The sequence below is a fragment of the Gadus morhua genome, chromosome 19 (genome assembly GCF_902167405.1).
Source record: "Gadus morhua chromosome 19, gadMor3.0, whole genome shotgun sequence".
In the NCBI taxonomy this organism is placed as follows: domain Eukaryota; kingdom Metazoa; phylum Chordata; class Actinopteri; order Gadiformes; family Gadidae; genus Gadus; species Gadus morhua.
In genome coordinates this window covers 7056703-7069202 of record NC_044066.1, presented here as the reverse complement: position 1 = coordinate 7069202, position 12500 = coordinate 7056703, and the positions used below count along the sequence as shown (strand labels likewise).

The window sequence follows — 12500 nt, the reverse complement described above, 5'->3', positions numbered from 1 at the left end:
AACCAGAGAAGAACCTAGACCAGAACCTAGACCAGAACCAGAGAAGAACCTAGACCAGAACCTAGACCAGAACCAGAGAATAACCTAGACCCGAACCAGACCCAAACCTAGACCAGAGCCTAGACCAAAACCTAGACCAGAACCTAGACCAGAACCAGAGAAGAACCTAGACCAGAGCCTAGACCAGAACGTAGACCAGAACCAGAGAAGAACCTAGACCCGAACCAGACCCAAACCTAGACCAGAGCCTAGACCAGAAACTAGACCAGAACCTAGACCAGAACCAGAGAAGAACCTAGACCAGAGCCTAGACCAGAACCTAGACCAGAACCTAGACCAGAGCCTAGACCAGAACCTAGACCAGAACCAGAGAAGAACCTAGACCAGAGCCTAGACCAGAGCCTAGAGCATAACTGCAACAAGGAACCAGAGCAAAACCCACGTCAGAACCTAAACAACAACCATACCTGAACCTAGACCAAAACCTAGACCAGAACCTAGATGTGGAACTAAACCAGGCAAAGAACAGAGACTAGGCCCACACACACACACACACACACACACACACACACACACACACACACACACACACACACACACACACACACACACACACACACACACACACACACACACACACACACACACACACACACACACACACACAGTCCCAGGTGGTAAACTTCACCTTCTGTACATTCTGCACCTGCGTTCCACGCGATCAACTGACGCACTGTTGCTAGGTTACTGACTGGTCAGTGGCAGGTGGTTGTGAGATGTAAAATGTTTACAGTGAAATATGAATATTATACTATTATACGAAGAGGAGCAGTGTTTGCTCTGTTTGTTTAATTATTTATTATATAAAATAGAAACCTTACAGGAATACATAAAATATGTTATTCAATGCTGTTTCTTGTCTATAAGATATCTTATTATGTACATAATGAACATGAACTCACTTTATCTGCATATTCACTTTTTCTCTTTCTTTCGGTTTTCATCATACTGTCCCCTCGCTCTCTCTTTCTCTCTCTCTTTCTTCGCTCTTCTCTCTTTTCCCTCTCTCTCCTCTCTTTCCCTTGGCTTCTAAACCTCTCTCTCCCTCTCTGTGTCTCTGAACCTCTCTCTTCCTTGCCCAGGTCTCCAGGTGGTTCTGAAGTCCATCATGAAGGCCATGGTTCCTCTGCTCCAGATCGGCCTGCTGCTCTTCTTCGCCATCGTCATGTTCGCCATCATCGGGGTGGAGTTCTACATGGGGAAGTTCCACACAACCTGCTTCACCATCGACACCGGTACGGAGCTCTCACTGCGTGTGTGTGTGTGTGTGTGTGTGTGTGTGTGTGTGTGTGTGTGTGTGTGTGTGTGTGTGTGTGTGTGTGTGTGTGTGTGTGTGTGTGTGTGTGTGTGTGTGTGTGTGTGTGTGTGTGTGTGTGTACAATCACAGTGAGTGAGTGTGTTTGCCTGTGTGTGTGTGTGTGCATGTGTTTGTGAGTCTTTCTACGTGTAACCACACCAGTGCAACAAACCCCCTCCTAAACCGACAGAAGAGGCAGCATGGCCTCCGCTCTGACAGTTGTTGTTCCTCCCTCATCGTGATGAACGCCGCTCCCTCCTGGTTCTCCGATCGATACCTGCTGCTCTGGCTCCGCCGCCACTCAAGCCCACTTTCTTCCCAAGCTCCGTACCGCTCTGAAGACAGGCGGGCTGTTGCTGGTCTCACCGCTGGGCCAATCAGAGAGGGGCGCGTCCCCTCTCCCCCCATATGTGGAAGCCTAGCCTCTGAAGACTAGCTCATGCTAATTCTAAAACACCAAACGCCTGAGGACTCTGTAGTCCTGGTACTGATAGGAGGCAGCGTTTGTCATTGCTGTGATTACTCAAGGACATTGTTTAGGAATGGGGGCTAAACACTTTGGTTTAGTCCCAAGAAAAAATACTCCAGTCATCGTACCTGACGTGCGACATTGTGATGTGTTTTACAGAAACATGTCACAAGGATGTTATGAAAATACGTGACACAGACCAGCTTATCCAACGCAATCACGACCCAAACGTGTTATTTATGGAACAAACACATGGCAGAAACGTAACAGATTCAATAAAAATGTAGCAGACATGAAAAACAAGTCTGACCCAAGAAGAGTAATGCACTGGACTCAACCATAGCACCATCGTAACAGACGTAACATAGCCAGAACAATATAGTAACACAAATATAGCATGGACATAGCCCACTAGTAACACAAACCTATCACCGATGTAAAAAGACATAGCCAGATAGTAAAACAAAGGTATCATACACAACACAAACACAACCCAAACGTAACCGAAACTCGTCCGTATCAAACAATGGCTAATCTGGAGGGTGTGTCTTTTTGGTAGTATATGAAAATGGATCGGGGCACAATGGGAAGTATGGAATGGATCGATGGTGGGGGGTCTTTCTGTGTTTGGCCGGCCTGAAAGCACCATCACTCCCGGCATGACTCACCATAGCTGTGGCCTCTGATCCGGGAGGGGAAAGCATAACATCTTGGTTGTTTCACGAGAGCGGCCCCGCCGCTCCCCTGGCCGTCACGCATGCCTCCTGCTTGGTTGCCATGACTTCATGGAGATTGGGGTGTTTTCCGGCTAGAAGTCAGCGTGACTCTCCGTCTCTAATGGATGTGGTGGATTCATAGTTAGGCCGGATAACTGGATTCCCGCTATTCACTATTTAGTCATTTAGCGGACTTATCCAAAGCCGCTTACAGCCGATTGACTCTGGATTTGAACCCAGTCCCTTTGGAACTGGGAGCTAATCAAAACCCCACACCATTTCATTGTCCTTCCTGATGTGTTCAGTCTTTCTAGGTTTCATATACAAGATTGTTTTGTTGCTTAGTTTTGTTGCTTTCTGCTTTAACTTTTGATAAATGTCCCTCTCTCCCTGCTCCCATCCACCCCCCCTCTGCCAGGTGACAAGGTCACTGATTGGCCGTGTGGCAAGGAGCCCCCGGCCCGGACGTGTCCCAACGGTACAGAGTGTAAGGAGTACTGGACGGGCCCCAACTTCGGCATCACCAACTTTGACAACATCCTGTTCGCGGTGCTCACCGTGTTCCAGTGCATCACCATGGAGGGCTGGGTGGACATCCTCTACAACGTAGGTCCACCCGTCTGCCTGTCTCTCTGTGTCTATATCTGTACCTCCATGTGTCAGCTCAAAGGTTGGGTGACTCAGGCGAGATAACTATTCCTCCATCAGCCGACAGGTGTGGCTCAATTTACCTAACAAACTGCCACACTCTTGAAGCCTCCAGTGGTTCCCAATCTTTAAAAAGTGAACCCCCTGTGACCAATCAGATCCTACTGAGTACCCCCTGCATCACCTGTTTCTGTTCTTAAGGGTGCTGCATAAACAAAAAGTGAACATGCATGTGCATACATGTATGCGTAACAAGCTTATTCTAATAAGCAGATAAAGAGCAATGTATGGCAGGAGTTTAGATTTCCTCGGTTTGCATAAACGTTGTTGTGATTTGTGGTGTTTGGTTACCAGTGAATTATTTAGCTCCCGTGTCACACACAGTATATTCATAAAAAGTTCAAAGCGGTGGTGTTTGTCGCACCCAATATCTTCCAGGATTCTGCTTTCAAGAATATGAATAAATGTGTTGGTTCTTAACTAACCTAAGGTGACCGACTATCTGCGCTTCGCAGATTTTCAGACAAATCATATCGATTGTCATGGGAATGTTTATCCACGACCAAAACCAAGGTGTGTAGGTCTTTCAGCGGGTGAGATTCCGGTCAGGGATAAGTGGAAGGGGAGTGTTGTTATAATGGGCTGCATACCTTTATCTTTGGTACTGAGAATTCACAGATTTCTTTCTATCCATCTATCTCTCTTTATCTATCTATCTGCCTCTCTCTCTCTCTCTATCCACCTGTCTCTCTATCTCTCCTTATCTATCTATCTGTCTCTCTATCTCTCTTTATCTAACGCTCTGTCTCTCTGTCCATCGAGTATTAACAGAACAAGGACCCCAGACTTCATGCTATGGGGTCACAGTCTGGACAAACAGGGTCTACCAGCCACTGCCTCAGCTCCGCCATTCTGTTATCGTCTGCTCATTCTCAAAACTCCAACCTTTGCATCATCTATTACATCCGGCGCTGCTGCCCCAAGAAATCCAAATGAATAGCATTGGACAGCTCCGAGGGTTTAAAAGACATCGTTATTTCCCTTCTCCATCTTCTGTTTCTCTCTGAAATAAATCCACACGTTTCCCGGATCCTGTGGCGTGCATTCAAAGGAACACCAAGGCCATACTTTTTTTTGATGAATGTTTATATATATATATATATATATATATATATATACATGCTTCTCTATGGCTCTTTTCCCTCCAGTGTCCCAGACATCCACAGCACTCCCGCGGTCTGATGCAGCTCATTATGGTAGCAGGAGCCGATCCATGCGGTGATCTAGGAGAACTTATTACCCCTCCGTCTCTTTATGCTCTCCCTACTCCTTCGCAGTTTTCAAACTGGCTCGCTCTCTCTCGCCCTTTCTCTCTTCCGTCTGCCTATCTTTTTCTGTTATTTTCTACCACACTTGTTGGCCTGCTATCGCTCTCTTCCTTCTCTCTTTCTCTTTCTCTCTCTTTCTCTCTCCAGCCTATCTTTTTTTGCTCCCTCCCTCGTTCCCTTCTTGGCGCTCTCCCCGTTCTCCCCTTCTTGTCCTCTCTCCGTTTCTTCTCCTGCTCTCCCTTCTTTCACTCTCCCCTCCTTCTCCCACTCTCCCCTCTTTCACTCTCCCCCCTCATTCTCTCTTGCTCTCCTTTCTCTTGCCCTTCCTTCTCTTTCCCCCCTTTTCTCCCTTTCCCAGAACCCTTTGGCGCCATGACCACTGACTGCAGCCCCAGTCTGTCTCTGCATGGACCTTCTTCTCTCCTGTAGTCTCCTGCGTCTCTAGTTGACAATGTTGAGATGAGTGGAGGTCACTGTAACATCTTCCCAAGTCTGTTTGTCACAGGCTGTCAGGCTGACCTCCACCACCCTCCACACCCTGCCTTAGGCTCGCCACTGTGTGTGTGTGTGTGTGTGTATGGGTATGGGTGTGGGCATTAATGTGTTACTACATGTGTTAGTCTGTGTGTCAGTGTGGGTTGATGTGTGTGTGAGTGTTCGTGTGTGGGTGTGTGTGGGGGGGGGCATTAATGTATTAGTGTGTTTGTTGGTGTGTGTTGCGGTGGTGTGTGTGTGTGTGGGCATTCATGTATTAGGATGTTTGTCAGTGTGTGTTGTTGTGTGTGTGAGGGTGTGTGTGTGCGTGTGTTTGTGTGTGTGGGCATTAATGTATTAGTGCATGTGTAAGTGTTAGTCAGTGCATGTTTTGTGTGTGTGTGAAGGTTTGTGTGTGTGTGTGTGTGTGTGTGTGTGTGTGTGTGTGTGTGTGTGTGTGTGTGTGTGTGTGTGTGTGTGTGCGCGGTGTGTGTGCGCGTGCGGTGTGTGTGCGTGCGGTGTGTGTCAGTGCATGTGTTAATACGTGTGTATGTGTTATTCACTGCATTCATGTGTCTATGTGTGGTAGTGCATATATTAGTGTGTATTAGTGTGTGTGTGTCAGTGCATGCACTCACTTGCATGGCAGTGGAGGTGCATTGGAATTAGTCCAATGAAGTGTGTGAGCTTGTCATGTGTGCATTCACACACACACACACACACACACACACACACACACACACACACACACACACACACACACACACACACACACACACACACACACACACACACACACACACACACACACACACACACACACACACAGTTCAGTGCCCTCAGTTCTGATAGATGTATGCATCTCCCCGCTGGGGAGCTAGAGGGGATGTGGTGAGAGTGTGTGTGCGTGTGTCTCTTTGTGTTTCAGGCTGATCCTGCACTGTAGCCCTGTGGTAACATCCTGGATGGAGGACTACTGGGCTGCCTATGTGTTCAGGGGCTGGGGCCTGGGGTCGGTGAAGGTAGATGTAGTGGTGGTGGAGGATGTAGTGGTGGGAGGATGTAGTGGTGGTATTGGATTTAGGGGTGGAGGTGGATGTAGGGGTGGTGGTGGATGTAGTGGTGGTGATGGATACAGTAGTGGTGGTGGTGATGAATGTAGGGGTGGTGGGTCCCTATGAGCTCATTCACAGGGAGGACTAGCAAGCGCCTAATCAGAGAGGGGCGTGTCCCCTCTCCCCCCGTATGTTTCAGCCTAGCCTGCGAGCAGCGTTGCTAGCCCATGCTAATTCTAAAAGCTGGTCATCCCTCTCTGTTCGGTCCCTCGGGCTCAGCAGACGAATGACGCCGTGCTCGTGTGTCTTATTGAGCGGGGAGAGACCCTCGCTGGGAAGATGTTAGTTTTATTGGAAAAGCCTTCTGTTGGCCACTGCCTCACCCCATCTTCGCCCGTCGCCTCGGCCATGTTCACCAGATGAGAGCATTTAGTGAGAATGGCATTGCCTCTTTAGCTGACACATTTCTACTAAAACAGATGTAAACCTAGTAAAACTTATGTGACTCTATATATCAGGGGTCGGCAACCCTAGGCACGTGTGCCACCACTAAAACAACAACAAAAAAACCCATCTTATTTTATTTGAAATAAATTTTAAAAAAGCATAATCATTGCTACCAATTTTTTCTGCACTTTATTCTGTTTTGGGCATTTCCTCCGAGTGCAAATATGATTAATTGAGTTACTGAAAGCAGTGTTCTGAAATGGGATCAATTGAGAAGAAAATATTTAAAATATTGTTGCAAGCGGCCTGTATGCATCGCCTTCACATGGTTTTGCAAAGCTGTATATGTCTTAAAGATATTGATGTGGATGGTTCCAACATTCTCATATATTCCCGTTTTTTACGGTTCTCACAGTGCAAATATGTTTTTGAATGAGTTTCTGGAAGTGGTGTTTTAAGATTGGACATATTTAATTATAATTTGTAAGTCCATGTAGCAAATATAACAACAACAAAAAAAAAAAGTTTGATGCATGATTGTGGACTATATGGAAATAATACAATTCCAGGTCTTCTGGAAATGTTTTTGGTCGCTGTGTCATAATTCAGCTTAATATTTAATATATTGTTGCTTAAAGGTTGGGTATGGAATTCTCTTTTTTGGCCAATTTTACAAAATTACTTGAAATCCTTATCATAACCCACTAACAGCCACTGAGTTAGAAGTACTGACATGAAATTTAAACAAGTCAATCATCTGTGGAACGGGCAGGGCTCGAAAAACTCCAGCCAATGATTTCCAGAACCACCGAGTGGCATTGGACAGTACGTATGTCAATCAAACGGTCGTACTGCACTCCCCCTCCCCCCGCGAGTGACCCCTTTGTGCACGTGCACGTACTCAAACCTCGTGACCCAGAGCAAGCTTCTGTTTGTTGTTATCCTGCGGTAGCTACTGGAGCTAGCTAACTAGCTAATCCACATTTGGATGTAGCACTAGAAGACAACCCTAAACTCCAACCTAGCTAGCCTGGCTCGCTCTCGCGCATCTGTGTTCGCGCTCGTGCATGATTTGGCGTCCATGTACTTGGGTGGGTGAATGGGTGGAGTCAGAGTCAGCGTTGAAGGAGAGGGGGTTGGACCGTTCGAGTTGTGTATTTTCAAAATCTGCTGGCGTTTCGCAAATCCCATACCCAACCTTTAAGGCACACTCATTAACGAGAAAATGTCAAACTGGCACTGCATGTTGAAAAGGTTGCTGACCCCTGCTATATATAGTAAGTAGCTATCTGACTTTATGTATAGTGTGGTTTTCTATGTAACTTTAGTTTTACCTGACCGTAGCGTGATATCTGAATGCAGCTGGCTGCGGGAGCCATAACAGAGGTGAAACATCTGCTTTGTTTCCAGTGTGACTACTTTGTGTTTATTTTACACGACCACTTAGCTCCAGCGAGACATCAAGAATGTTGAAGAGAGGGAGGAGGACAGGGCTCGGGGGAGGGGAGGGGTACAGTGTTGTGGGTGAGCGTGTGATTGGGGGGGTGGGGGGTACAGAGTTTTGGGAGAGAGTTTGATGGGGGGATACAGTGTTGTGGGGGGGAAGGGTGGGATCCAGTGTTGTGGGGGGCTCTGCGCCTGCGTCAATAACGTGGCAATCTTCATTTCACGCTCTGTTGTTTTATTACGCTCTCCGTCTCTCCCGGCAACCGGCGGCGTCTGGCGACAGTTTGGGCTGTAATTAGGAGGTAATTACTATGGCTGTGTCACCGCCCAGCTTAATGCTGCCGCCGTCCCGACGGGGCTGGCTGGCCCTGGACCCCACCTGCCACTCAGCGGGCCTCACCCTGACGTCTTGTTTCAGCTGCTGGCCTGGCTCCACTGCACAGGCTGCTGGTGACTCCTTCCTGTTGAGGCCCTGGGTTGAATGTTTTTGAGGGGCATTTATTTTGACTGTGTGTGTGTTTGTCTGTGTGTGTGTGTGTCTGTGTGTGTGTGTGTGTGTGTGTGTGTGTGTGTGTGTGTGTGTGTGTGTGTGTGTGTGTGTGTGTGTGTGTGTGTGTGTGTGTGTGTGTGTGTGTGTGTTCACTTTAAATCAGAAAGGCGTTGTGCACCTTGACCTAGTTGTCGTGGCCTGTTGCTCTGTCAGGGCGATCACAGCCAATGTCTGAGAATCCAAAACATCCAGAGAGAAGGGACACACTCACACACACTCACACACACACACACACACACACACACACACGCACACTGCACATACAGACACACACACACATGCGTGCATAGATGCAAATACACAAACACATGCACGTACACATTGATACTGGCACACAAAATAAACGCCTTATAAGTCTCATAAATAATTTACGCCCAAACTAAACACAGACATGCACAAAAACAAATCCTGTTCTCAATGGAACTCAGAAAGAGAGAGAGTGAGAGAGCGAGAGCTTCACAGAACATTCCCACAGAAATTAACATAGGAGTCGCATGAATAAATACACCATTCTGAATACCATGATGAACAAGCATATCAACCTCTTATCACTCTCACACACACACACACACACACACACACACACACACACACACACCCGCACACACACCCGCACACACGCACGCACGCACGCACAAACAATGACACTCAAAAAATGTGCAAAGTATAAATATTGCATACAGTTATTATTGCTACTCCCACTATGGTTTCTTTGTTTGGCTGGCGGCCAAAGAGTGGCTAGAATCCATTCTTCATCTTAGTGATGGATGTGTGCCTGATGTTGCTCGGGGCATCGTCTTACGCTGCTCCTCCTCCTGTTCCCCTTCTCTGTCATTTCACTCCTCTTTTTAGTCCTTCCTTCCCCTCATCTCATCTCCTCTCATGTCGTTTTACTGTGCCAGCACTTTGGAAGAAAGGCCAGCATCAATCATTATTTTTTTTACCAATAGGAAGTCAGGGCAAATATATACTGTACGTTTTTGTTTACCTTCACAAAGTTTTGCAAGATGTCCCCTTATCAGTCTTTGGCGGATAGTAAAGGCTTTAGGGTTTTCTTTGTATAGATGGCAAACTATATATTATAGTAGTTGTAGAATTTGCATTTAAAGTTGGCGTAGTATCAGTATAAGTGCTAGTAATATTCCTGCGTGTGGCTGTAAATATGTTTGTGTGTGTGTGTTTGCAAGTCTGTGTAGCTAGCAACGGGATCACTAGCACGGTCAACAATTCTAAGATATCAACGCCTGCATGTCTATGGCGCTGAGTTACACGTAGAAAGCCACTTGTCAGACCCTTGAAAACATTGACCCAACTCCACCTGCACAGCCTGCCCTGAGCACAGGAAACACACCAGAAACACCTCCACTCTATCCTCCGCCTTCCTGTCTCTATCTACACCTCCTGCTCTCTCCAACCATACCCCTACCTCTCACACTCATCATATCCCTTCCTCTATTTCTCTCTCTCTCTCTCTTTCTCTTTCTCTCCCTCTCTTTCTCTTTCTCTTTCTCTTTCTCTTTCTCTCCCCCTCTTTCTCTTTCTCTCCCTCTCTTTCTCTTTTTCTTTCTCTCCCTCTCCCTCTCTCTCTCTCTCTCTCTCTCTCTCTCTCTCTCTCTCTCTGTTTTGCTCTCTAAGCTCACAGTGGGACTACGATGTGATGTAACAGAGTGCTCCTTCAGCCCACTCTCTGCCTCCTCATCACCCTAGGGACCACACTAGTGAAGAAAGAGAGACAGACAGCGAGAGAGAGAGGGAGGGAGAGACTAGAGATAGAGACAGATGCAGAGAGAGAAAGTTGTCAAGAGTTGATGTTTGACATTGTACCATACAGATGCTAAATAACATGGTTTTAACCAAGCATCATTGTAGTGCACCTCTCACTAAGTTTTGCCTCAGTTTGCCTAAGTGCCTCCTGGAAAATGGACAGCTATTTTTAATAGCACTTCTGTTGATTATACTTGCAGCATTTTTACACATCAAGTAAAAAAGGGTCAACACATCATTTCTCACAGTCGAGGAATAAGAAGATAATTGAATGGGCTCCTACATAAAATTCCTAAATTCAAGCTTTCGTATTTGCTTATTGACTTGGTTCGATTGTTTAATCATGCACAGTATATTTGTAATAAATGTATTGATATTTGTACATTTAGTTTCAAAGCGAATTAATACATCTTTACATAATTATAAATCGCTTTGTTATGTATATAGCTGTACATGTTTTGATTGTTTCCATGATCCAGCATGCAAGCCAGACCTACAGTTTGTCATTTGATAAACAGTGCACTTGCACTGTTTACTGGAGGATGTCTCTTACTGTTTTTTTATTGTCAAAGATATCATCATGCATGGCCTATGCTTTAATTGACTTATTATGACTTATTTATTAGGTCCCTGACAAGACTAGCCATCTATTTTTACCAATTCAAATTCCTAGTTTTTATTCTGTGAAAACTTGGCGAAAATAAACCTGATTCTGAATTGTCTGACCATTTTGAACTATGTTTGGTTTTTGTGTGTGTGTGTATGTGTGTGTGTGTGTGTGTGTGTGTGTGTGTGTGTGTGTGTGTGTGTGTGTGTGTGTGTGTGTGTGTGGATGTGGATGTGTGTGTGTGGATGTGTGTGTGTGTAGACCAACGACGTGGCGGGAAACACTTGGAACTGGCTGTACTTTGTCCCCCTCATCATCATCGGCTCCTTCTTCATGCTCAACCTGGTGCTGGGTGTCCTATCAGGGTGAGAGACACACACACACACACACACACACACACACACACACACACACACACACACACACACACACACACACACACACACACACACACACACACACACACGCATGGAGACACACACATACACAGACCTACACACATACACATGCATGGAGACACGCACACACACATGCATGGAGATAAGCACACTCACACACACTCAAACACATGCATGGAGAGACATCCATACCCACACACACACTCATGCACGAATGGAGACACACATACACGCGTGTTTTCTCATATCCTCACCGACCGCTGCCACATCCCTACTGTCTCCTAATACATCACAGCACACACACACACAAACACACACACACACACACACATGTGCAGGTTAGGGAGAGGGGAGGGAGGGAGAGGAAGGGAGATGAAGGCAGAGCAAGAGAGGGGGGCAGGAACCTTCTCTGTGTGATTTAGATGAGCTCATATTTGCTTTCCTTTTCCGAGGGAGGGAGGAGGAGGGAGAGGTCGAGGCAGGGAGAGGGAGAGGGGGAGAGGAGTGGACAGTGTGGGAGATAGGGAGAGATAGATAGAGAGACAAAGAGAGTGGAGAGGGAGAAAGAGAGAGGGATACAGAGATGTGGGATAGAGGAGTGCAGTGGCCTCGGTGTGGTCAGAATTGCATTGAAAGCTGTTCTTATCTCTGCTCTCAATGGGTCGTACTTACGTTTTATCTTCTATCTTTATCTTTATTGTATTTAATGGGAGCTTCAAATTGAGGGTGAATAAAAGGGAAACAAAAATAGAGAGCCGCAGTATCCATTTAGGAGGAGATCAGAAATGTAAGTTTGCACCTTATCTTCTGGTGCTTTATTTACTGACATCCTTTACTACCTAATTCACTTCCTGCATAGCCGTCTATGTCCTGCTGCTGGTCTTACCTCATTTAATTAGCCTGCAGGCTAAATCCTACAAGTTACCCATAAAATGGACCTCATGTTGTTTATAACATGGGCCGAATGTTAGCATGCTTCCATTGTTTTTAAAGAACAATTCCGATATTTTGAACATTGAGGCCTCGTTTAGTCTTTTCTCAGAAGAAATAGAGTGGTTGCCACCGAAATCTTGACTATTGGTTCTGTCTCGGGTATTTGGCTCAGTTAGAATCACCCCTGCCTGCTTCAGAGTGTCTGGCTACGAGCATTCACGAACCTGTCCTTAAAACAACCCTAAACGTTCGCTTTCAGAAATGTGCTCACCGAATGGTTAGTGGTGTTCGTTGATATTCCGCATAAA

General features: G+C 46.3%; 1 protein-coding gene across 1 annotated transcript in view; it reads left to right on the top strand.

Annotated features, from left to right (window-relative positions):
• The window catches only part of cacna1bb (calcium channel, voltage-dependent, N type, alpha 1B subunit, b), a 119908-nt gene that overhangs the window by 45755 nt on the left and 61653 nt on the right, over positions 1-12500 (top strand). The window contains exons 4-6 of the mRNA XM_030341792.1: positions 1143-1295; positions 2961-3148; positions 11123-11226. Of these exons, the coding sequence (XP_030197652.1) occupies positions 1143-1295; positions 2961-3148; positions 11123-11226 (445 nt within the window). The remainder of the gene's footprint in view (positions 1-1142; positions 1296-2960; positions 3149-11122; positions 11227-12500) is intronic.